Source organism: Ambystoma mexicanum, chromosome 1q (genome assembly GCF_040938575.1).
Source record: "Ambystoma mexicanum isolate Mex_15411 chromosome 1q, UKY_AmexF1_1, whole genome shotgun sequence".
Taxonomy (NCBI): Eukaryota; Metazoa; Chordata; class Amphibia; order Caudata; family Ambystomatidae; genus Ambystoma; species Ambystoma mexicanum.
The window spans coordinates 1,483,371,181-1,483,395,286 of record NC_090922.1 but is presented as its reverse complement, the minus strand read 5'-3'; the positions used below and the strand labels follow the sequence as shown (position 1 = coordinate 1,483,395,286).

The 24,106-nt window shown below is 45.9% G+C and overlaps 1 protein-coding gene across 5 annotated transcripts in view; it reads right to left on the bottom strand.

Moving 5' to 3' along the window:
• The window catches only part of DPH2 (diphthamide biosynthesis 2), a 219,875-nt gene that overhangs the window by 93,579 nt on the left and 102,190 nt on the right, over nt 1–24,106 (bottom strand). For 3 of the 5 annotated variants that reach the window (XM_069642392.1, XM_069642393.1, XM_069642395.1), the window contains exon 5: nt 17,407–18,096. In XM_069642392.1, coding sequence (XP_069498493.1) covers nt 17,407–18,096 — 690 coding nt within the window. Of the gene's footprint in view, nt 1–3,256; nt 3,701–3,821; nt 3,945–4,049; nt 4,159–17,406; nt 18,097–24,106 lie in introns of those variants that run through there. The other 2 variants (XR_011293991.1, XM_069642394.1) reach the window with 2 other exon arrangements.

The following is a 24,106-nucleotide window of genomic DNA, read 5'->3' as shown; positions in this document are numbered from 1 at the left end:
GCAAGGGAGGGGAACAGGGAAGAACAAAACAGCGATTTTACTAGGCCCAGTGACATTGAGAACGCGCAACTGCATGGGAGAGGGTGAGGGGAAAAGGCCATGGAAAGGGGGAGAAGTGGAAAGTGCGAAGCAGAGGGAAAACAGATAAACAACAATAAATAAATAATAAAGGCAACAAACAGTTTTAGTGCAGCCAGCAATTTGCAAGTGTTAGGTCTAAGGCAGCAGACAGGGTAGGTCTGATAGGTGCAGGAAGAAAAAGCGGCGGGGGGGCTGTATGGGTACAGATACAGACCCCAGTGCAAGGGGTGGCCCGGAGGCAGTGCGGGAGGGTGGCATGGTGAGCAGGTACCTGGGCCCGGAGGACAGAGGGTGGCCAGGTGCACAGTGCCAAGAGAGAACAGATCAGCAGGGCAGAGGGGGAGCGAAGACAGAAGAAAAGGGGAAGGTCTTGAGGTGCTTCCGGAACCAGAGGTGGTTCTCCTCATGTTTTAGAGTGGCAGGAAGGCTGTTGCAGAGGAAGGCCCCAGCCGAAGACCGAGATCTACCCCCAGCTCGTTTCTTTGAAAAACGACTGACCCTGAGGGAGTTGGAGGTAGAGGAGCGAAGAGCTCGAGAGGGGAGGTATTTGCGGAGGGATAGCTAAAGGTATTTTAGACCCAGGCCCCAGAAAACCTTGTGGACAATGCAGAGGGTTTTGAATTTAATCCTTGCATCCACTGGGAGCCAATTGAGAGATTTTAGAGCTGGAGAAATACGATCCCAGGTCTTGAGGCCAAGGACAAGTCTCCCAGTTTTGTTCTGGATTAGTTGCAGAGGGCGGAGAGTAGAGGCAGGTAGATTTAGAAAGCGGCTGTTACAATAGTCCAAGCTAGAGAGATCCAGAGCTTGGGAGACAGTGAGCTTCTGATGGAAGGAGAGGAAAGGCAGAGTACCTCTGAGGAGGTGCAGTAGGAAATGTGACATTTTAGAGATCTCAGAGATGTGGGCGGAGAAGGAAAGGGTGGAGTCAAAGATGACCCCGTAGTTCTTAGCCTCGCAGGTGGGGGTAGGAGGAGGAGGGCCAAGGGAGGCCAGCCAGAGAGTGAGGGGGAAAGGATGGTGAAGGTGTGCCGATGAGGAGGATCTCCATCTTGCTGGCATTCAGACAAAGATCATTGGTGGCACACCAATCTTGAATGGCAATTAGGCAATCGGAGAGGGAGAGGTGGTGGCAGAGGGCAGCCTGAAAATGAGTTGAGTGTTGTCAGCGTAGCACTGGAAATTTGAGCAGAAAGTGGCAATGCAGTGGGCGAGAGTTGCCAGGTACTGGTTGAAAAGCCAGGGCGAGAGGTTAGACCCCTGGGGAACACCACAGGTAGAGAGGAAGATAGAGGATAGGAAGGACCCAAGTTGGACCTAGCAGGGTCAATCTGACAGGAAAGAGGTCAGCCAGGCCAGAGCCTGATCAGTGAATCCCAGGTTTTCACGGAGACAGTTGAGCAGGATGGTATGGTTGACCGTGTCGAAGGCAGAAGAGAGATCGAGGAGGATGAGGACAGAGGGAATGTTATAGTCAAGGTTGGAGAGCAGATCTTCACGGATGTTCAGGAGAGCAGTTTCCGTGCTTCTGGCAGCTCTCAAGCCAGACTGGTGGTCATGCAGACAGCCAACAGAATTGGAATGAAGGTTAAGCTGAGAGATGGCCAACATTTCCAGGAGTTTGCCAAGAAAGGGAGTAATGAAAATTGGGCGATAGTTAGCTGGACAAGAAGGATCAGCTGTGGGTTTCTTGAGAAGAGGATGCACAAAGGAGTGCTTCAGAGGGGAGGGGAAGGATCCCGAGGCAAAGGAGTGGTTGCAAAAATCATAAGGGCCATAGCAAGGGTGTCAATGTGGTCCTTGATGGTTTTAGAGGAACAGGGATGAACCTGTTTTGACAAGGCTTTCATAGATCAGACTTGTCTAGCGACCTCGTCAGGGGAGAAAAAGAGGAAAAGACGAGAATGATGGTGGGGGGCTGGATAAAGGAGGGTCAGCAAGCACAGATGGGGAGGGGAGAGGAGGGGTGTGGGTGGAGAGGGTGGACAGGATGTCCTGGGTTTTTTAAATGAAGTGAGAGGCAAGGGCATTGCAAAGAGCCTGGGAGGCAACAAGAGGGGTAGAGACTGCAGCAGGGTTGGGCAGCTCCTTGCAGATTTTAAAGAGTTTGGCCGAGTTGTTAGGAGCCGCAAAGACACAAGCTTGAATGTGGACTCTCTTCTTGGTGAGGACAGAGAGTCGGTATTGCCTTTGTAGCAGGCGACAGGCCAGTTTGTCAGAGGATGAACAGGAAGTCCTCCATTTCCTCTCAGCCGCCCTACACTTACATTTAAGTGTAGCTAGATCAGAGTCATACCAGGAATTGCACTTGGCTTTGGACTTCAAACGGATCCTCATGACAGGGGAAAGAGCATCAAGCGTATCAAGCGTATCAGAAATTGAAGAGTAGAGCAGTGACGGGGCTGTGTCAGGATGTGAGACAGCCAAAGGTGGAGGGGGGGCTAGAGAAAGTGGCGGCTTTGCCTCAACTGACACATGCTTCATGGCCAGATGTCCGAGAAGGTAGGTGACAGTGTTGGGGTAGGCTTGGCTTGGGGGGAAGAAAGGGGGCGATGAGAGGAGAGGAGGGAGTGATTGCTCCAGGAGAGAGGAGTGGTCAGAGGGATGGATAGGGGGAGGTCATAGGCGATCAAGACATCGAGTGTGTGCCCTGCAGAGTGAGTCGGGCAGAGGGGAGGATGGACAGGGTGATGGAGTCGCAGAGGTCACGGAAGAGTACAGAGGAGGAGCAAGGAGAGTCTAAATGTATATTGAGGTCACCGAGGAGGAGGAGTTGCGTGGTAGAGGCCAGGAGGGAGGAGGAGAGGACTGCCCACTCAGAGAGAAATGAGGTGATTTGACCAGGAGGCCGGTAGATGGTAACCACAGTAAGAGAATGGGTAGGCAAGAGAGAAAGCCTACAGACAAGGAGTAGGTCTGACTGGGAATGATAGAGGCAGGAATCCACTCAGGAAAGATCAGGGCTACACACTGAGCCACAATGAACACATTAAGATAGAGAGGGTCCTGACAGGTTTAGCTTTCTACGGTGGCCTAATAATCCATCCCCAAATATTAAAACAATATTATGTATCCAAAAACAATTTAAAACAAGCAATCAAATCGTCAATCAATTAATAACAAACACACAGTTTTATTGCACATTCCTGTTCGTTAACTGGCGAAGTGCAACTATTTACATTGAAAGGAATATATTGGAATTCTACAAACACTTGATTAACGTTTTTCAAAAACAAAGTGTATGTGGCAAACACAATCTCTGTGCACACAATAGTCACATTAGTATTGTATACTGTGTTGGTAATTACACCTGTGTGCAAATCCATAGGTCACAATCTCAATATGTTTCTGTTCTGTGGTACTAAATACTCAACATTCTTCAGGAGAATTCACCCAATTCGATTCCTGTTGAAAGTGCCCAGCTGGCGTATCTGTTAAAATAAGCTTGACATGTCAAATTGAAAAAAGGTAGAGAAAGCCGCTATGGCTTGTATTCTCTTATAGTTCTATTAATGAACACCAAACCTGAGTCCATGGTTAATTATCTTGGCTGGCTCTTGTGGGGGCACACAACTTTATTTTGTTGTCGCAGGACTGCTTTGTGGTCCTGTGTTGCCTGCTGCAAGAAAAGCATAAAAAGATGCCTTTCAGTCGCTTTACTAGTGCTGCCGTGTTCCACCATGTCATGGATGGAGAGTCACTCACATGTATAAACCATAATTGTGGAATAAAACACCCACCTGTTCTATGGGTGGAGTGCTCTTGAGTTGGAGTGGCTAGACCTCGACTTTGGTTGTGTTGGGTCTTTGGATTGCTATCTTGGTATGGCAGACATCCATCCCATCATTGAGAGCGTGTTGTCCCTGGTACAACATATTAGATGAGGGTAAGTGGGATATATAGCCCATAGATTGCTTGCATCAAACCCACATGGTGGGAGTGGTCCTACAGATAAACAGTTTTCTATTAGTTACCTTCTTCTCGCTCTGAGGGCTTGTATATCCTTAGTTTCAGTCGGCCCGCTAGTGCACCCGTAGCACTACCTCCCTCTCCTTATGCTGTGTTTTGATAATGGCACTATAAGGGCAATGAAGATGGGACCTTATCGGTCAAGTTTGCAACGAATGAGCGATGCAATAGATTTTTTGCATCAGTCCTGTATCGCAAGGGTACAAATACTATTATGGACATACATTTTTATCTTATGCCGTAGAAAGTTAAACCTGTTATGACCCTCTCTCTATCTCAATGTGTTAATATTGAATCCTCCCCCGAAATAGATAGAGAGTGCACTTTAGGATTAATTTGATCAGTGCAAACCGGGATTCCACTAAGATTACTATACACCGCTATTCTAGGCAGGTAAAACACAATATTGTAATATACTATTACAGTTGATTTTGTCAGGTCAGTGAAACACAGACTGAGGTAAGCAATAACTCTCCAACTTATTTTAGGATGGCACACAGCTCTTCAAGGTAAGTAAAACATATATATATATATATATATTTTTAAAGGGGCTACCAGCAACTGAAAAGGTAGGTATACACCTAAGGCTGTTTTAGTATATGTATAAGACAGACCAGGGAAAGTGTAAAAGCAAAACCCAATGTTACACTTTATGAATGACTCAATGTTATTCTAGGTAGGTACACCCTAAGGCAGACTTATTCTAAACAGGCTATACAGCAAGTTAGGGGACGCAAGACCCAGTTGGGAAACTTATACACCTATTCTCTGAAAGAAATAGTGAAGCCAACAGCATTACTTTTGGAAAAGAAGCATAACCAAATCACAGGTGAGTAAAATAACATTGCATATACTTTTCAGAATGGCACAACACACATTCAGGATAAGTAAGAATGTTTATAACTGCTCACACTCTGTTAGTTACAAACAAACTCTTTCACAAATAAGTACTTGTAAACACTTGTTATACTTTAAGACATAATACTTTACTTATCCAGTCCTTCCCTATTCTATTGCAGGAGTTTACTCAGGTGCAGAAGAGGGACACCAGTGGTCTAGGAGCCAACTGTAGGCAGGGTGGGATAGGGTTCTGTTGCAGGCACCCGTCAGAGTTCCTGTGGAAGACTGTTCAAACAAGTAAGTAGTTCATTTAAAGTTAGTTAGGGTCCAGTGACTTCTGAGAAGACACCCTAGGAGGATTCCAGAGGTGGGCATGGGTGAACTAGATTAAAGGACTCACAATCACAAGAACACCCCAAAGCTTTACAGAAATGACAATCGCTTAAGGTAAGTAAATACCCCAGCCAACAGTACCTTAGCACGGAAGAAGAGTTGCAGCAAGAAGAATTCAGGGTCTGCAGCCAAAACCCAGTCGCTGAATTCCTTTATCATGAAGACAGGACACTAGAAGGACTTTTACAGCAGGGATTACAGGGAAGGTTGTAGGCAAGAGGATCTTCACATGGTTTACTCCGCACAAAGAAGGGGTTGCAAAGGGGGATGTTATATAAGATTTTCACAGAACTGGCAAATCTTCCTGAACTGGGTAAGCCCCAGAACGTTTTGCTTTACTAGTGGGACATGGTTCCTTAATACCTTTTTCCACACTCACAGAATCTTTTACTCTTTTTATGGGTGTCATTTTTCTGACTCTCCATAGTGTCTTTTTAAAGTTATCCTCTTTAACAATTTATTGGCAATAAGTACCTGTTGTTGCTGGGTTGCCCTAGGGGCTCCCCATTTAAGTTTTGTTTGCTAAACTTGAGAGAACTACAGTTCCCAAGGGTAGAAAGGATCTTTGGATCCCTTTTATATTTTATTCTGTGAAACCAGCATACCCCACCTTATGTGGAGTGCAGGGGAGATACAATGTAGCCCCTTTCACATTAAAATGAACAATTCTGTTACAGGGACAAGCTTGCCTTCGATGGCTGGTGGCAGTGATACCTTGTATTAATTTGGTGCAACTTTACCGCTGGCTGCGTTTACAGCTGCAGTAAAGGCACCTAAGGGTGCTGATTTTGCCAAAATGGCCATTGTCTTCTTTTTCTGCCATTTTAGTGTTTCTTGTCCTTTCTTGTTCCTTCCCCTGACATCAAGGGTAGGAAATTCCTTTGTGTGATTTTTGTCTTCGCGGGAGTCCCCAGTCTGTCTGTGAGAGCAGGCAGCGAGGGAGGAGTCCAAAACTCCACAGCCCTTTGTCTTCCTCCTTGCCTGAATGGGGACAAATACCAGTGGGGGACTGGCTGTCCTGATTGGACAACCAGACCGCCCTTCTAGTAAAATGTGGGGAGAGAATGCAGAGGTTGCGCTGTAGATCCTGATAAATACTGCGAACCTGGAAGCTGAAGAGTAGTCGACCACTGGAACCGAAAGCCAAGAGGATGATGGAGGAAAAGTGGCAGAAACGATTTCCAGCGACCGGTGAGCCTGCTGTGTAACCGAAGCCTGCTGTAGCCCTTCCTTCCAATCGACTTGGGGACTTCAAAAACGACAACCCTGACCGAGAGCCTGGTGGGACCCATTAGACTCAAGAAGACCTGTATTTTGAGACATTCCACGTGTTGCTGAAATACCCCAATACCCTGGGACCTCAAGCTCTTGTGCGGTGCACCGTCTTATGAATTCTGAATCTCGCTGAAACTTTGTGGGCATCCTGTTGGATCTCCAGAGACAAATCGAGTCCAAAAGTCCCCTCAACAGATTGCTGGATCTTTGTAACGACGAGAATTCAACTGCAATTTTCTGTCTTCTTCTGTGTTCCTTGAAAAGGTCCCAAATCCGCAGGACCATATTCAGCCATGAGGGAAGCCATGCCAAGATCCTTCTTCATCGATCCCTGTTGCAGAGGCCCTTCCACTGTCCTGTTTTCAGTCACAACGACAAGGAATCCACTGACCGGGTTTTTGGCTGCAGATCCTGAAGTAGTCCTGCTACAAAATCTTCTTCAATGCTGAGGTACTGTGTTGGCTTGGGTATGTACTTACCTTAAGTCTGTTAGGATTTGTGTGTAGCTGTGGGGTGTTTTCTGTAATCTCATCCAGTGCACCCAGTCCCAATGCTAGAATCCTGCTAGGGTGTCTTCTGCGAAGCCCCTGGACCGTCTTCGAACTCAGAAGTAAAGTACTCACCTGTTTGCCCAGTCTTCCTAAGGTACTCTGACTTTTGCTACTTAAGAACCTATCCTGACAATGCCTGTTGGATGCTAGATCCTAGTGACCCCACTTCTGCCACTGAGAACACTCATGCTCCAAAAATAAGAGAGACTTTGAAGGGATTGAGCATTTTGCCCAGAAAAGAACATAAGTTTATAACAGTTACTTACTTGTAAAGAGTTAGTTGGTAACGTAACTCTAAGAGTGAACCGTTACATAACTTCTTACCTTGGATATGTGATGCACTATTCTTAAAAGTATGGTCAACATCTTTTCCTCCTCAGAAACTGTTTCATCATTCTAATAGAAAGTAGATGTGAAGGTATATTACTCTCCTGTGGTTAGGTTGTGCCGCTTCCCAAAACTAAAGTGTTGGTTTCACCAGATTATTCCTGCAGGATAATTGTATGATTGTCCCTCAACTGGGTCTTGCTTCCCCTGACCTGCTATTAGCCTGTCCTGAATAAATCTGTATTAGCTGGTTTCCTACCTAGAATAACTTTGAGTCATTCAGTAAAGTGTAACATTAGGTTTTACTTTCCCTGTGCTATCTAACCCAGAGTCTGTGGTTTTACCTGTCCCTTACAAGTTCCACATCATGCACTTGTATAGTTGGTAAAGATCTAACCTGGACTCCTTGTGAGATCAAAAAGTATATGGGTTTTACTTAACTTGAGTTAGCTGTGTGCTATCCAAAAATAAATTACCAGCGTTACTGCTTATCTCAATCTGTGTTCAACTGATCTCAAAAGGACCTGTAATTGAATATTACATCCTTAAGTTTTACTCACCTAGTATAACTGTGTTATCACAAACGTAGTTATAGGCTTTTACTGGACCTGGAATAAGTGTCCCACTATTCACAAAAATGTATATTGTCCAGTGGACTGATAATGTGATTTGTACTGAGAGTCACTGTACAACTGGTAGGGTCTACTGCCCTTGCATTATTGAATGTAATTGTAAAAGTACCCATTGGTTTTTACTCCACGAATAGGTGTGACCTATACTGAATGTGTATGAAAAGGTGCTGTCTTTCCTAGAACTACTGTTAGGTATTCCAAATAAGGTTTATACTTTGGTCTGTGTACCTTCAGGTATAGTATTGTGTTTTTATAATTGTGATTTCATATAATGTGTTAGTACTTATATAGCCCTAGATTTATCTGGGCCTACCTGTGTTTAAATAAATCCTGTATTTTCACATAGTGTTTCAGTGTTTCTTTTGACCATTTGAATTACAATTTCATGTGTACTGATTCTACAGCCCTCTTTCCCTCCTAAGGTAAGAATGGCTGCTCTGTCTACGCTACCATGAACTCAGGTGGTACAGCCTTATACTAAGAGTGGAGTCTTGTACTGTCTCAGATGAATGGTTTTACTAAGCCCTTAGTTGGACTTCAGAAAAACTGTCCTAACAGGGGAGACATCAGGATCTGCACCTAAAAACACGGTCACTGAATTCCTTGTTATGAAGACTGAAGACCGGACACTGGAAGGGATTTTGAAGCCGGGATCAACAGAGAAGGCACCAGGCAAGTTTCTTCATGGCTGGATGAGGCTCTGTGGTTTTGGAGCCCATTTCAGGAGCCAGAAGAAGACTGAACATCGCCGATTGAATTCTTGCTGTCCAGCAATCTGGTGAGGGGACTTTTCTGACTCGATTCACATCTCTGGAGGTCCAGCAGGATGCCCACAAAGTTTCAGCAAGATTCGGAATTCGGAAAGACCATGCAGCGCATGATGGATCGAGGTCCCAGGGTATTGCAGCCCTTCTAGGTAGCAGCACAACGTGGGATGGCTAAAAATGCAGGTCTTTGAGTCTGGTGGATCTCACCAGGCTCTGAGTCGGCGTCTGAGTGTTCCAGGATCCCCAGATCGATTGGAAGGAAGGGTAACAGCATGCTCCGGTTAGGCAGCAGGCTTCCGTTTGCTGGAAATCGCTACAGCCATCGTTTCTTCATCTTCCTCTTCTGTTTCAGCTCCAGTGGTCAACTTTTCAGTAGCTTCCAGGTTCAGAGTTTTTATGATGCACTACAGCACCACATTTGCATTATCTCCCTGCATTTTATAGCAAGGGGCGGTCTGGCAGTCCAATCAGGACAGTCATCCACCCCCCCACTGGTACTTTGTTCCTTGCAGGCAAGGGGAAAGACAAAGGGCTGCAGAGTCTTGGACTCTTCCCTCGCTTACTGCCTTTCCAGACATTCTGGAGCCTGGGTGGGGAAGCCACAGGTTTCTCGCCCAAGACAAAACAGCCAAAGAGGTCATTCCCACCTAGAATGGCAGGGGAAGACCTCAGGAACAGCAGGCGCACAAGAAATGCCGAAAAAAGAAGGAGCCCACAATTGTAGAAAAATGGTAGCCCTTTTGCACATTACCGAGGCTGACTTAACAGCCTACGAGTATAATGAAGACTAAAAAGCCATAAAGGTAGTTTCACTGCCAATAGCCATTCAAGGAAACTTGCAATTGTTAAAAAATTTGACCATGTAAGTAAGAAAGGGAATACATTGTATCCTCCCAGCACTCCACATAAGGTGGGGTGTGCTGGCTCACTATATAAAATGTAAAGGGGGATGAAAATCCTGCTTTACTACTTGGGCACTGTAGTTCACTCAAGTACGTAAAAGGGAAATTAACAGGGAAGCCCATGGGGGCAACCCAGACTAAACCCAAAAGGAAACTAACTTCAACCAACATAGACTATGGAGAGACATAAAAAGGTCACCCATATAAAGAGTAAAAGACTAGGCGAGAAATGAAAAAGATTCCCCTTCATCTAGGGGCAAGGTTTAATAGTTACAAAGTCAAAGCAAAAAGTTCTGGGGTTAACACAGGTCATGAAGATTTATCATTGATATGAAAAGCTTACCTAACAGGAAGAGAGGGGAGAACGTTGATAGAGGGGCAATGGCTTTGACAGCAAGGAAAATGATGGCTTATTCCTTTGAGGAGCTAAGCATGAAGAAGCTTAGAGCCATCCAGTGGAGTCGCAGAAGATGGAGAAGGAGCATTCAGAGATAAACCTCTACAAGGATAAGAAGGGCAGAGGCGGGAGTGGTGGTCAGTTTTGAGAAAATGGGCAACGTGAATGAGAGCTGTCTCAGTGCAATGTATAGTCAGCAATCACAGTTGGAGAGGGTAAGTAAATGAATGAGTACCTCAAGAAAGTTCAAGAGAAAACCGTAGAGGATTTTATTTGAGTGGTAGGTAAGGAGATAGACCAGTCTGTCGAATAAGGGTGTGTTGGAGTTAGCACTTGGTCGGTTTAGGAAAGGTCTGACTGTGGCTGTTTTATAGCCTGCTGGGACGATACCAGTTGAGATATATGCTTAATAGTGGCCGGTGCAAGTTTCTTCATTTGTGGTGAAAAGGGGCGAAATGGACCACAGGATGTTTTAACAAAGTGAAAAATGGGTAGAAGCTCATTAGGGAAGGTGCAGGAGAAGGGACATAGAGATGAGAGTGGTGGGAAGGAGGGAGAATAAGGAAGGAGTGTAAAAGATGAAAGGGTGGAAAGATAGAAGAACGCGGCAAAGTCATCGACGGAGAGAGAGTAGCCTTTATCGGGGTTGGAGTAGTGGGACAGCATTGCCTAATGGGTTCTTGGTAGTTTGCGAGGTTGCGAGTGGAGAGAAGAATCAAGATTAGTATAAAAGAAAGATTGGCTTGTGTACAATGTAGTAGTCAGGAACAGTAGTGAGCCATTGTATGCAGTAAAGAGAGTGGGAGAGCGGTCTTTACACCAGCAGCGCACGCATACATGCACAGTTGGCCTTAGCAGCGAGATGGCTGGGGTGATCCATGGTTGAGGATGAGGATAGGAGGGGGTAAAGGAGTGGGATGGGTGATGATCACTGATGGGAGTCAACAGGGCAACGTTTAATACATTAAAGGAGAGATTAATGGATCAAGCAAGAGAGAGAGTTTGGAGCAAGAGGTTGACTTGGTCGAGGTACATTCGGTGATAAATGTGTAGCTGAGAGAGTGGGAGAGGAATACAGAATTGAATGAGAGAGTAATCGGAGGGGAAGTGGCCAATTGTAGAAGCAGAGAAGACCAGGGTAGGCATTGGGAATACAAGACAGAGTTCCCTTCAGTGAGAGTGGATTCCGGTTGGAGCCATTGGGACTTAGACATATTGGAGATGTTGAGGTCCCCCATTATGTCAGGAGGGATATCAGCTGGCAGCATTTCAAGTAAGGGGCCCAGATTAAAGAAGAGGCTGTGTGTGCCCGTTTGGCGGTAGTGGAGGATAGTAAGAGGGTTGGAAGTTAGGAGTTGGATATGTTCAATGGAGGGGGCAGTGAAACCAGCCAGGGGAAAGGGTACCAATGGGGTTCCCTTGCTAATCATGACACCAACACATTTTCGGGCGAGATGAGGAGAGTAAGTGAAAGTGGCACAATCAGTGTGAAGGGCTGAAAGGGTGCCAGTGCCATTGGGGAAATCCAGGATTCAGTGACATCCATTGACGTGCTTGGGTGATGGGAATCAAAATTATTACTGAGAAAGGAGATTCTTTGCAGTGGGTTTGGTATTCCACAGACCAAGTGTGAGGTCAGTAGGAGGAGGGGGGAGGAGGTAGAGGAGGCAGTTGTTGGAGTGGATGAAGGGAAGTGGCAAGTAAAGATTGAGTTGGCTTGTGTGTGATGGGGCAGAGAGGTGCTGCCTGCTTCTGTCCAAAACCTGATCTATCCTATGCTCGCCCTACCACTAAAACTAAACGATAGAAGTTGGCTTCCTCCCACTATACTTGGGCTTCTGGTGGCTTGTTTCCGATCCCAACCCAAAAGAGTCCTCAATGTCTATCCTGACCCTGAGCCAGTTTTTGCAGTTCAAAACAAAAGAAAGGTCTTTCGGTTTACTGCAAGTCAATAGGATTTCTTTAGTAAGTTGAAACAGTTCAACACCTATCCCATCCTCAGTGTAAATTATGGGATAGCAAGGTTTTGCCACAGCAGTATTGGCAGAGGGAGAATCCTTGAATATTATTGGACACATTTCAATGCAAATGTATCTGGGGGTAGGGGGATTAGATAATAGAAAAGATGGGGGTGGGGTGTAGGGGTTGGCATGGGGCACACCCACTTACAGTTGCCTTGAATGTGCCAAACAAAACATAAAATCGTCGAAATCTCCCTCGACAAATTGTATGAGGAAATCACATGGAACCTACATTATATGCCCTACTGACCCATGTTGGTTGATATTCACAATACTTGCTCTCACTTCCTTTGGCAATGTCTTGTCTTTTGGCGTAACTTCCTTGCACCTTCTTACTAGAGTGGTGGAATTTCTTATCCACTTGGATGTTTTGCCCGACCTTGTCTCGTCCGCTTCACTCAAAGTGATTTTCTCACCCCCTCGTGGGGTATTTGGTCTCTCAGCCCTGCGTTGGCTCTGCTGTGTCTGCACTGCTGTCCACCCGCCCTTGGTACAAGGTTACGTATCTTTTTTCCGTGGCTGGGCTCCTCCAGGGCTTCAGTGTCTCTGGCCAGCGCGGTTCCACATCTCAGACCTGGCTTCGGTTTAGCTTATTGGCGACTGCAGTCTTCCCCGGGGGCAGTTATACTCTCTGTAATTAGCGGTCTTCTCGCAAGAGAAGATAGCGAATTATAGAAATTGGACTTTGGCTTTCAGAGAGTGTCCCACAAACTATTCAGACGAAGCCAAATAACTGGATTTCAGCCACATTTCGTACGAATACTCAGTCGAAGCCAAAATCCAGTACACCCCAGTACCAAATGCTGGGCAGCTAGACAAAATGTTTAAGTCACAGTTCCTGTTTTGGGAATTCTAGTGCCACTATTTAGGGCCCCTGAGATTTTTGCTTTTTTCTCCTAGATATCTGATTTTTGGTGGCCAGAGGAACTTCTCCTGAAAGCCCCTGCCATTACAACACTTAATACCAAAGGTATACGGTATTGTATAGCCACCAAGGTGTCCAGTCCTAGTGGTGCCACTCAGGAAGTTCATTTGTGCCCTAAGGGGAATTTATCACCCTACGTAAGTTTAAGGGAGGAGGCTGGTGCCAGGTAGGTTTTGGCTTTACCAAGGGTGCAAGCCTGTGCTGAATTTGTGCAGGTGTTTGCCAGGGCTCAGCCCTGGCACTTATTGTTAAACCCAGTACTTATTGTCTCAGACTCACTTTAATTATGAAGTGCTGATAGTCTGTGCATTCATCAACCACATTGAGCAGGTGCGAGCTGTAAGCAACACCAAATATGTTGACGCTGTGTGGAGCAGCTATGGGTTGTGGCAGCAGTGGTGCCCACCCGCCGTGTCAGATGTGCTAGAAAATATTTGTTCCTTGGCAGTTATGTTTTTACAAATGCAATCCATTTTACTGCAACGGTAGTCCCATGTGATATTTTTAGTGGCCAGTGGGGCTGTTGCCAACTCTGATACTGCATTTTCTTTGGGTTTTCTCTGATGCCCCCCTTTGATGCAATGAGACATGGCTACAGCTGAACAACCATGCCAAGCAAGGTCGATGAGCTGTGTAATGCGTGTTACGCTTCAGGCAGCCCGGGCTGGCTCATGGGCCCCCTCCTGAGAAGGTACACAGCTGACGACACTGCCGGAACTTGTTCGGATGCCCAAGGCCAGTGGCTGTCTCGTAGATATGACAGAGAAAGCATTTTGCAACTGTGGCTACACTCCTTGCCCCTTTTCTCCAGAATGGATCTTTTTATTATTATACGTGCTGTTTCAAGGGTGGAGAATGGTTTTAGCCATTCCATTGATATAGATGATGAGCCACGCCTGGGGAGAGTGCGGGGGGGGGGGGCGGTAGAGCAGTAAGCAGGCCTCTCATGCGCTTGTCTGTTTGCATTACATGCCATTTCTCTCTATTTCTGGTCTCCTGTGTGTCCGGGTGCCCGAGGAGTCCTGGGTGAGCAAGACGAGCCTGAAACTGGGGCAACAGTGCATATTTTTAAATCCTGCTGTCAGCAATTTTGTAGCCTAGGACTTTCCTGTTAAGGGTGACCACGAGCTGGCCTAAAATGGCTGTTCTGTTTATGAGGACACTTTGTGAGTCCACAATGGCAGCCTCCACATTGGTCCCAACCGGTTAAGTCAGTACAGGTCCCTTGGCCCCCACTCACTTCCTGTGGGGTTGTCTTTGGCAAAGTGGCAGCTCCAAAATGGTTGGTCATCTGACCCTTTGCTCCCAGCCCCCTTTAATGAATGGTTAACTGGTTTGTGTTTTGCCCTGCTCGTGCTTCTCTCGAGGCCGAGACATGTTTGGGGATGCCTGTGGTATCTTGCAAAAGGGATGCGACCAAGCATTTTGGGATGGACTGCCCCTTTTGAGGTGGGTCCAAGCCTGATTTGCATATGGTCTTTTCCATTTTGTAATAGCATGGCAGGAGAAGAACGATGGTCTGAAGATTTTCCCAAAGCAATGCCAGGGCTTTAAGAGAAATTATAAACCTTCCAGCCATCACCTCCTTTGTTTTCCTGCTTCTCTCTCTGGCTGCTTCGATCTTGCAACTTGGAGGTAGGTCTGCCGACCTGAACAAGGAATATTCCCACGCTTACCACCGTTTTGCCATTTGTAAAGGCCACACTTGGGAGTACTTGCTAAGTGCTGTTGCATACGCATATGCCCTTTTGGTTTTTCACCTTTGGAAGTCCAGTCCAGGCTTCTTGACGACCCATGCCGACTCCCCTAGATCTGCTGGGCTGAGCGATCCACTCTGTTTTCCTGTTCATTTAATGCTGCATCCCACTATTTCCCGCCAGGATCCTCTGCAAGCGTGTGGGTCGTTGCTCGAGTCTAGGGTTGATCGTCAGGCTTTGCCACCAGCCAAGTATTCATCTTAGGGCGTTTGAGGGTGCCACAAGCTATCGTCATCATCCCGAGATTGTTTCCTGCTATGCTGCCATCAATTTCTGAACACTGAGTCACTACAAGCGGTCTTCACAGAAATCCATGTCTTTCTGGTGTTCCCCTAGACAAAATCTCTGATGCAGGATTGAAAGTCAATGTCTTAGGAAGAATGTTTCTTTCTTTCATGGGTCACTGGCTCAGGGTGAAAGTCCCTGGGAAATGAATCCAGGAAATCACACCTGTGGAAAGGAGCCAGGCACCTACTGGCTTGTGTTGTCTTGTGTTGTGCTATTGTAGCCATTTTTTGAAAAACGCTGACATGAGTACCTAGTTTTGGGTCTTGGGGTGGCCAATTATTCAGGATACTCACCTTCTGGAGTCCCTCGGGGGAGTAGAAGTACTATGGAGGCAAGCCTTTACCACATTTCTTATAGGCTTCTATTGGGGGTCCACCTGCTCTACTGCTTCTTCCTCCTGGGCTCTTGGTCCACCCTTTGACCCCTTAGAACACTCTTTTGGGGTATCCTCTTGCCTTCCCTGGGGTGTCTCGCTGTAGAATCCACAACCGTGGGTTCAACTGACTTACCTCCAGAGAAGCGGAAGGCCCATTTACTTCTCCTATACATTCCTGGGACCTTGAACCTGCTCTCTCTAAAAATGACTCTTGTGGACTCAGTCTGCCGTGGACATTTTTCCTGGATTACCTAGGGTTTGAGTGAGCTCTGGACCAAGTCTTGAAAAGTTGCTACTTACCTTTGCATTCATGTCATGCTATGCATTTCTCTAAAATGGGACTGTTTAACATTGTGACTCACCTTGGTAATTGTTTTGCCCTGAAATGTATGAACAAGGTAACTGTTTCTAAAACGTTCTTGTAATTCTTGAAAGCATTAAATTTAAAATGGTTTCCTACACTCTAAGGCTTTGATACATTATCAGATGTGCATCTGCATTCATTTTAATAGCATGTCTTAGTTGGGAGTGCCGAAAAGTAAGTGAAATCTGGAGCTTGCATGATCTACTATGCAATTGAATAGGAATCTCAGCAGGCATTTGCACATTTTGTGTTAAGTGCTCCAGTTTACGCGAAGAACCAAAAAGCAATGTAAGCAGTTAATGTGTGCTTAACAGAAGACCAGCTCACTTGAATAGATTCATGTTTTCGAGCACCAATGCGGCTGTGATGGGCAACCACGTCCATCTGAAAATCGTTCTTAAACCAAAGACACAGAGGAAAGAAAAATAGACTTTTGTTATATGGGCATGGCCACATTTAAAGGCACCCTGTTTTCCGGTCTTCCCACAACAGATCACTCTCTCTCCAGGAGGCGAACTTTAGCAGAGAAAGTGACCATCCTTGCGAGTCCCTTGTTTTTGCTCATTAGGGGTATTATTCAGTAGGGTGGCTTAAGGATCTCACATTTACAAACCCATTCCAAACAGGCGTTACTTTAATGACTTTCTTTCACTCTCTCCACCACAACACTCTTACAATCGTCGCCTCTCTAAATGTTTTTTTTTTTAACGGTTTATCCAGTCTTCCTTTCTTCGGCTGTCCTTTGCTCCCACCCCATTTCTTTTAAAGATCCCCACTGTCTCGATATCGCCTTCTCTGTACCCCATCTCACCGTTCTCTTGCTCCTCTCCATATGCCTCTCGTAACCCTCATTCGTTCTTATTTGCAGATAAGCAGACACAATTCTGCTCTCTGATTGGCATGCAAAGTGAAATGTCCCTTAAACCCTTGCAAGATTGTGAAACAAGAGAACAAGGTGCCAAAGACCCAGGGCCCCCTCTCCAACGGCCACAGGATGCAACCACCGCCAGAGCAGACTGCATCAAGTTAACAGTAAATGTCAATATCCCGATGATCCCAAGCAGTTTTAATTTTCCAAAAATGGTTTGATTCCCTTTACAAACACCGGATTTAAAATATTAGGCTACAAAAATCTCTCACAATCCAAGAAATCACACTGGGCAACATTCCCTGGCCAGGTGCCTTCACTGTGCTGTTGGAACAATTAAAAACATCCTGCTGTACTAGAGGAGTGGCCAATCCAGAATCAAATGCTTCTAAAAACACCCTCCTCACTAATGTACATATTTTCAAGAAACACACATCAGCAACAAAGTTAAGCAAACTAAACTAACATGCAGCTTTGACAACTAGTGCAGTATTCAAAGGGTTGAAAACAAACCTCTTTGAACAAGGCTTCCAGTGGCCAGTTGAAGCCTACCAGAAGCTATCTGCTCCTTTCTGCTAAGAACCACCATTCCTGAGGCAGCAGACTTTTCCACTGCCATCTGCTAACCACCATTCCTGAGGGAGCACACCTTGTAGGTGCTTAGTTGCGTTACCTGGCAGTAGATCCCGGTAGTCTGTAATGTAGTCTCCGGTCCACTGCCGGGCCCTGTTGTAAGCCATGTCCATCTCAAAGGGTGTGATCACGGGTCTGTAGAACTCGCTTGAATCCAGCAGTGAGTTTTCTGGGCAGGCCACCAGAACATAGATGTCGACTTCCAGGAAGTTGGCCAGCTTGGCTACGTTTAGCTTCCCCATCACAAAAGTGTAACTTTTTTTCCCAGCTTTGCGAACGGTCGCTTTTATGTGCTCAATGACTGAGAGGTAATCCGCCACGCCCAGTGTGCCAACCAAGATGCCCACTACTTTGGCATCCCGTGCCCTTTCAATGAGGTAGTAGCGCTTCATCAATGCCCGGCTAATACTCAAGGTCTCATGCCGCCCTTGTCTGGTCACTGGATTGAAGGTGCAGAACGCGCACTTGTTCCAGGTCATCATGAGGTTCGTCAGGGTCAGACTCTCCTCGCCGATGTAGAACATACCATAACCTTCCAGGCCAAGCTGATGGTCAAATGAAAATTGCCGTCCGAACTTCTTCACTGTCTCTGCTCCTGGGTGCTCAGTGGAGTCATTAGTCCAGAGGGGGAAGAGGCTTGCTTTGCCACTGGAAAGTGGATGTCTTTCATTATCGATGTTAGAAAATGATACGTGCGGATACTCTGGACGCAATACACGTTTAAGGTCACCTGCAAGAAATAGAAAAATAAAATGTTGTGAATGCTGATTAACAATGTATTCAGCCTAGCCCAAGCAGAGATGGACAATTTAATGACTCAACTTTGGTTAAACTCTAGAGGAGAACCAACCATTGGGAACAAGTTCAGGCACAGTGAATTGAATCCCCTCTACATTCTTCTGAGCATTTAAATTGTGAACTCAAACTCCTGTAAAAAAAAAACCTGGGCCATTGAAAGCTTTAGAGGCTACTAGGAGTTTTTCCTGAAATTCACTGGGCAGAGCTTCAGGAAAACTAACCCATCTATAGTGCATAGGGGTACGACCAAGTTAGTCCAAACTCTCAACGATTATATGCGACGAAGCCGTCTGGTTTTATTCTTACAAGGGGTAGGGGTGTACCATGGGAAGGGTACAGCTAGTCACACAAAAAGCAACGAGAAAGGGCGATCAAACAGGGATTGTGCACAACAAAGGGAAATACACAAACACAGTATGCTTACTGATGAATATACTCCTAATTATAAGTCCTGTATTAAGAAGTTGCCATAGAAGTTAAGTACTTTAAGAATAAAGAACAGTATATAATAAATAGCAAAGGGTCTAAGAGAGACCAAAACACTTTTAAAAAATCACAAACCTTTACAGCAAGTCGAATACCGCACAATATTTGAGAGAGACATTGTAAAATAAAAAAAGGATTACGGAAGCAACTATTAAAGGAAAGAAATCCAAACGTCCACTAAAATAGGAACACCATCTAAATCGATCTGTCACAAGTTATCAGCCAAGTGATATTTTTGGATACCTATGAGGAGTTTGTCCATTCAATTCATCAGGACAAAGCCTATAGGTGTGCTCTGGTTACATGTGAATGCTAGCAACTATTAATTGCAGTCCACAAGACCTGAAGAGGTGGCCCAGGTTCGATTGCCAGAGACCAAGGGAAGGATAGTTTAAGGGCAGGATCTGATCCTTCCAGGATGGATGTAATTTGGGAGTTGTCAGGGGTTGCAATAGCTACCCCTGGTGACCTCCTTGCGACCCCTGGCACTGCCTCTGGGACGCTGGGTCAAGGATTGCAGACACCATTTGCAAACAAAAGTAAAGAGGGTTATTCGGGCCCCCTTTAATTTCGGAAAATACCCTGCAGGGCATAAAATAAACGGCATCACAATTTGACATACATCTGTGTTAAATTTAATTAATAACGTTGCACAAAAGTCAAATTTGATTGGCTTTGGGAGGGGTGTTAAGTGCACTCGCTTATTAGGGCGACTGTGCTGGGGCAGTAATGTTAGCATAGTGTTTAGGGCATGAAGGCGAGGCAGTCCCCAGGACTGGGTTTATACATATCCATTTATGTGCTCAGCCTGGGCCATCCACCCACATGCCTTCCAAAGGAGCGCATGTGCACATGCCGAGAAAGAGCAGACCAAGTTAGTGCACCTACTGCCTTCTCTTCATGAATCCGTAAAAGCAGATGCAAAATTGTATTTGAAGGGCACTGATGCTGACATTCTCCTTATAGCAACTGCTGTGGCAAGGGATCACTGCTCGCCCGTCCGTACTGTTTATGCACACCCTATGCTGCATGGTGGGGAAGGAAGGGCATGTACGTGCAACTCCTCAGCTGCTAGACTGGTATTCTCATACTTGAATGCGGTCAAACAAATGTTTTGTAAGGCCTTAAGCCATTGTCTATGTTCTTAGGGCAGTGCTGTGGAAATTACTCCTGAGGCTAAACATTTTAAAGGGCACTACACAATGGGTAGGGCAGTGGAGTGTATTATACAAGAGTGAGCACCATCAGTGCTGGAAAGAGATACTCTACTACACCCCTCACTTTCATAGTACCTTGCAGTAAAGGACCCTGGAGGCCTTTAAAAGCACCCAAAGTGCAATGTGCTGTGCAGAGAAATGCTGAAAACCTCAGGTGAATACTTTGGGCACTGGACTACAGCAAGAAGAATTAGAGATGAAGAGGGTATCTGTAATCCTTCTCTCTGGTCTAACACTTTGTCAAGGCTCCCTGGCTCTCCAGACCTTTTCTCAGATTCAGGAAAAGTAGACACAGCAGGGCCTGTATTGTACCTGGATAGAAATACTGTGCAGGTCCTGCTATGTCTGTGTATTTGTATTTGGTATTAGTATTTACATTTATATTTATAAGGCACTTCTACAGCAAAACAGTGTTTCAAAGCACCACAAGGCACATGGGAAGGGACCAAGGGAACAAATAAACAATTAAATTGATAATGAATAAATAGAAAATGACAGTGGTCCTACTAGGCCTTCTGATATTCAGACCGTGCAAGGGCAGTGAAAGAAAAGGAAAAGAAAAAGGGAGGTTGGGAGGTTCAGTGGTATTAGGGTCCCCTAGGGGAGGAAGTTCCAGTTGGGGAGGCAACAGGTAAGTGCATGGGCGGAGACATCGCAGGTGAAGAGGGAGGTCTACCGCCCAACAGTTAAGTGCAGAGCGTAGGCAATCCACCCCACCAACAGGCATGCAGGTGGGGGGATGCTGGGGGTTAACGGGCAGAAGCCAGGTCCCTAGTGGACTCTTGAGAGGCCAGACCACCAATTTGAACAACAGAGGGGATGGTTAGCACGGGAGGTGGAGAGGAAAGGAGGAGAAGAGAAAGGTCTTGAGTTGTTTTTGGAACCTGAGGTGGTCCGGTTCAAGACAGAGAGAGGAGGACGGTTCCATATGAGAGAGCAAGCTGAGGAGCGAGATCCGCCCCCGGCTCTCTGCTTGGAGAAGCGTTTGATCAGCAGAGGGTTGGAGCCAGAAGATCGAAGGGATCTGGAAGGACAGTATTTAGTTGCAGGTAGCATGGTCCCAGTCCCCAGACAGTCTTGTGGATGATGCAAAGGGTCTTGAATGTGATCCTTGCAGCAACCGGAAGCCCTCCGGAGAGATTTTGGAGCTGGAGAGATACAGTCCCAGGGCTTGAGGCAAAGGAGAAGTCTTGCAGCCCTATTCTGGATTAGTTGAAGAGGAGGAAGCGAAGAGAGGCACATTGAGGAAGAGGCTGTTACAGTAGTTTAGCCTTAAGAGGAACAGAGCTCTAGAGACATTGAGCTTCTCGGAGAAGGTGAGGAAAGGAAGAATGCCCCTATTCGGCTCTCTCCAAAATAAGTGGACCGATGTCTATATCTTATTATTTTTCCCCCAATACAATGAATAGAATGGCAGCGTACACTTCAAATGCAAGACTTCACTCACTCTCAATTAGATCATAAAATGGGCTCTTATATGGTTGTTTATTAACTCCAATAAACGTTACAGAATAAAAGTAAATTAGGTACTTTGAAAAAAATCAGTGTTTGCACAGTTTTACGCCACTTCATCTCTGCCAAGAACATCACTGCACAGCTTCCCAGACCAGGTTGGCAGCAGCTTGTGTCTCTGCCTGCCAGCTGTTACGCTCACCTGTCTCTGCGCGGGGCGTTGGGGCACGGCTGCAGCCCTCCCAGGGATTAGTTCACCCTCATCTGGGTTCTCCCTCTGCGCTTGTACAGTTACTGCAGTAGTGCTGCTCAAGACTGCTCCTAGGTAAATGTAAAGGAGGTATAGGTATGCCAGTCTGTGACCAGAGTTCCCTTCCAGACCACTTCCACCCAGGGTGTAGTTCCCGTAGGTTGCGCTGCCTATAGAAGGCTCACCTGCTTATCTTTAATGATTAGCTCTCCATCCTGCTACTTCCGGCAGGGGCGCTTGCTTAACTAGGAGCAAGTTCCTTCACTGGTCCCTCTGTGTGGCTGTCCAGTCCAGCTGCGACTAATCCACTTCTCTCTAGGTGAGTGTTTTTTGTTTGTAGTCCGTTTTGCTTTCAACCTGCTTTACGTGTTTGTTTCGTCTATTCCATCAATGTTGTTCGTTCTTTCCTTAATGTCTCTCTTTTGCTCTTTCCCCGTGTAGGTGATATTGCGACCCGGCAGCTGCGAAGATGAAGATGGCAGCCGGAGCGAACGAGTTCACGATGGCCCGGCAACAGGTGAGTGACTTCTGAGAATGCGCGCATGGTCCCAATGCGGCGCGACCCCCAGCTGCTGATTTTCAATTGTTTAACCTTGTCTTTCTGCTTCTTTACAGGGCCAGACTCTGTGGACGTTGGGCGCGACATTGGATGAAAAGTGTGGTGCCGGAAATAGGGTCGCTGATTTCCGAAGGCGAGTATGTTAATGCGATGCGATGATGAACGCTGGCTTTCAGGAGGTGAGTATGCTGATGCAATGAGATGGTGATCGCTGGCTTCCAGAAGGTGAGTAAGCTGGTCCAAGCGGCAGTGAGCGTCACGTTGCATGAAGATGCAAAGTAACGCGAAGCATGGATCAGTGTGAGGGCGGGGCTTATATAGCCCTGGGCTGTTTCAGACAAAATAGTTTTTTGCCATCACTATAAATTGGGCCTAGTATGTCCATCCCCAGATCATCCCAAACTTTCCCTGGAATATTCGTCACCACCATAGGATACTTCGCACTCATGCACATTCTATCACTCTCATAACAAAGGATACAGTCTCGGATGAATCTCTCTATCTGTAAATCAAATCCGGGCCACCAATAATCGTCACGTATTTTCTATTTAGTCTGGACTATTCCTCGATGGCCCTCGTGACCCAGTTCGATAATTCTTTGACGTAATACCTTGGGTGGAATAATTCTGTCGCCTCTCCAGATTCTGTCATTTTCCACATTCAATTCCTCAGCAACACTCCAATAATCCATAAGATTAAGTTATTCAAATTTCGTTTCCTCAAAGGATCTTGACTCTTAATTACTTGTTTCAATAGTATCATCATAGTATCTTGTCTCTCTGCTTCTTCCCATTCTTCTTTTGATATAGACAACGTTTCTATATTTAGGACAACTTCTGAATCAGTTTCTTTGTCATTATCAGTCTCCGAGATGTTGGTGAGACGTGATAAGATTTTACGCCTGGTAGATATCGCACCATGCAATTGTATTCCTGTAAGAGTATTACCCATCTCTTTATACGATTAGACACTTTATCCAATCCTTTATTCATGATAACATGAATTAGAGGTTTGTGCTCAGTGCGAAATTCTACTTCTACACCCCAGATGAAGTTTCTGAACTTCTCCGCTGCCCATTTAATTGCCAATGTTTCTTTCTCTATGGCCGCATACGATTTTTCAGCACCCTTCAAAAGTATAAATGCAAAAGCAATTAGTACTTCTTTTCCGTCAGATTCTGTCATGATCTCTGCTTCCAAAAGATCAGGACTTGCCCGACTCCCTTGGAAGCAGACCCATAACCCCGGTTCCGAGTGCCAGCCAGTCCCAATTGGGACCTTTTGGACCCTGTCCTGGCGCCAGTGGCACCAGGCTCATAAAGATGCCCAGTCCCAGCGCTGGAAGCGCCGGGCTCATAATGCTTGGGTGGACTTACCTGCAGCAGACCATGCTGCTTACTTACCTGCCAGTTGAACCCCTGATCCTCTTCTGTTTGGGACTACTTTTCCTGTTGGGTGGGGCAGGAGCCACTCCCTAGGTTCAGAACGGTTTATAGTCAAAATCTCAAAAAAAAAATCTCGAAAAAAAAATCTCGAATACAAAAGGCCGAAAAAAAAAATATCGAATTTTTTTTCAATGTGTTTTTTTCCAAAATGGGGGGGTTCCCCCCCAACCCCCCTTTTTTTCATTTTTTTTTATTTTACCCCCTTTTTTTACTTACCTGACCCCAAAAACATATATAAATAAATAAATAAAAAATTCGATATTTTTTTTTTCGAGATTTTTGTTTCGGGCTTTTTGTCATTCGAGATTTTGTTTTCGAGATTTTGACCAACCACCGTTCAGAACACTGGAACTCTTCTGGAAAGCAGGAACTCTTTTCTTACCTAGGCGTGGCTGTGGAAGGAGACACCTAAGCACTACAGGAGGCTATTTAAACCACACCCAATGGATAAATCTTGCTTTGCGTTATTCTGCATTCTCTGCAGCAGAACGCTCATCGTGTCTTCTGCTTCTGATCCTGGGCCTAAGGGAACAA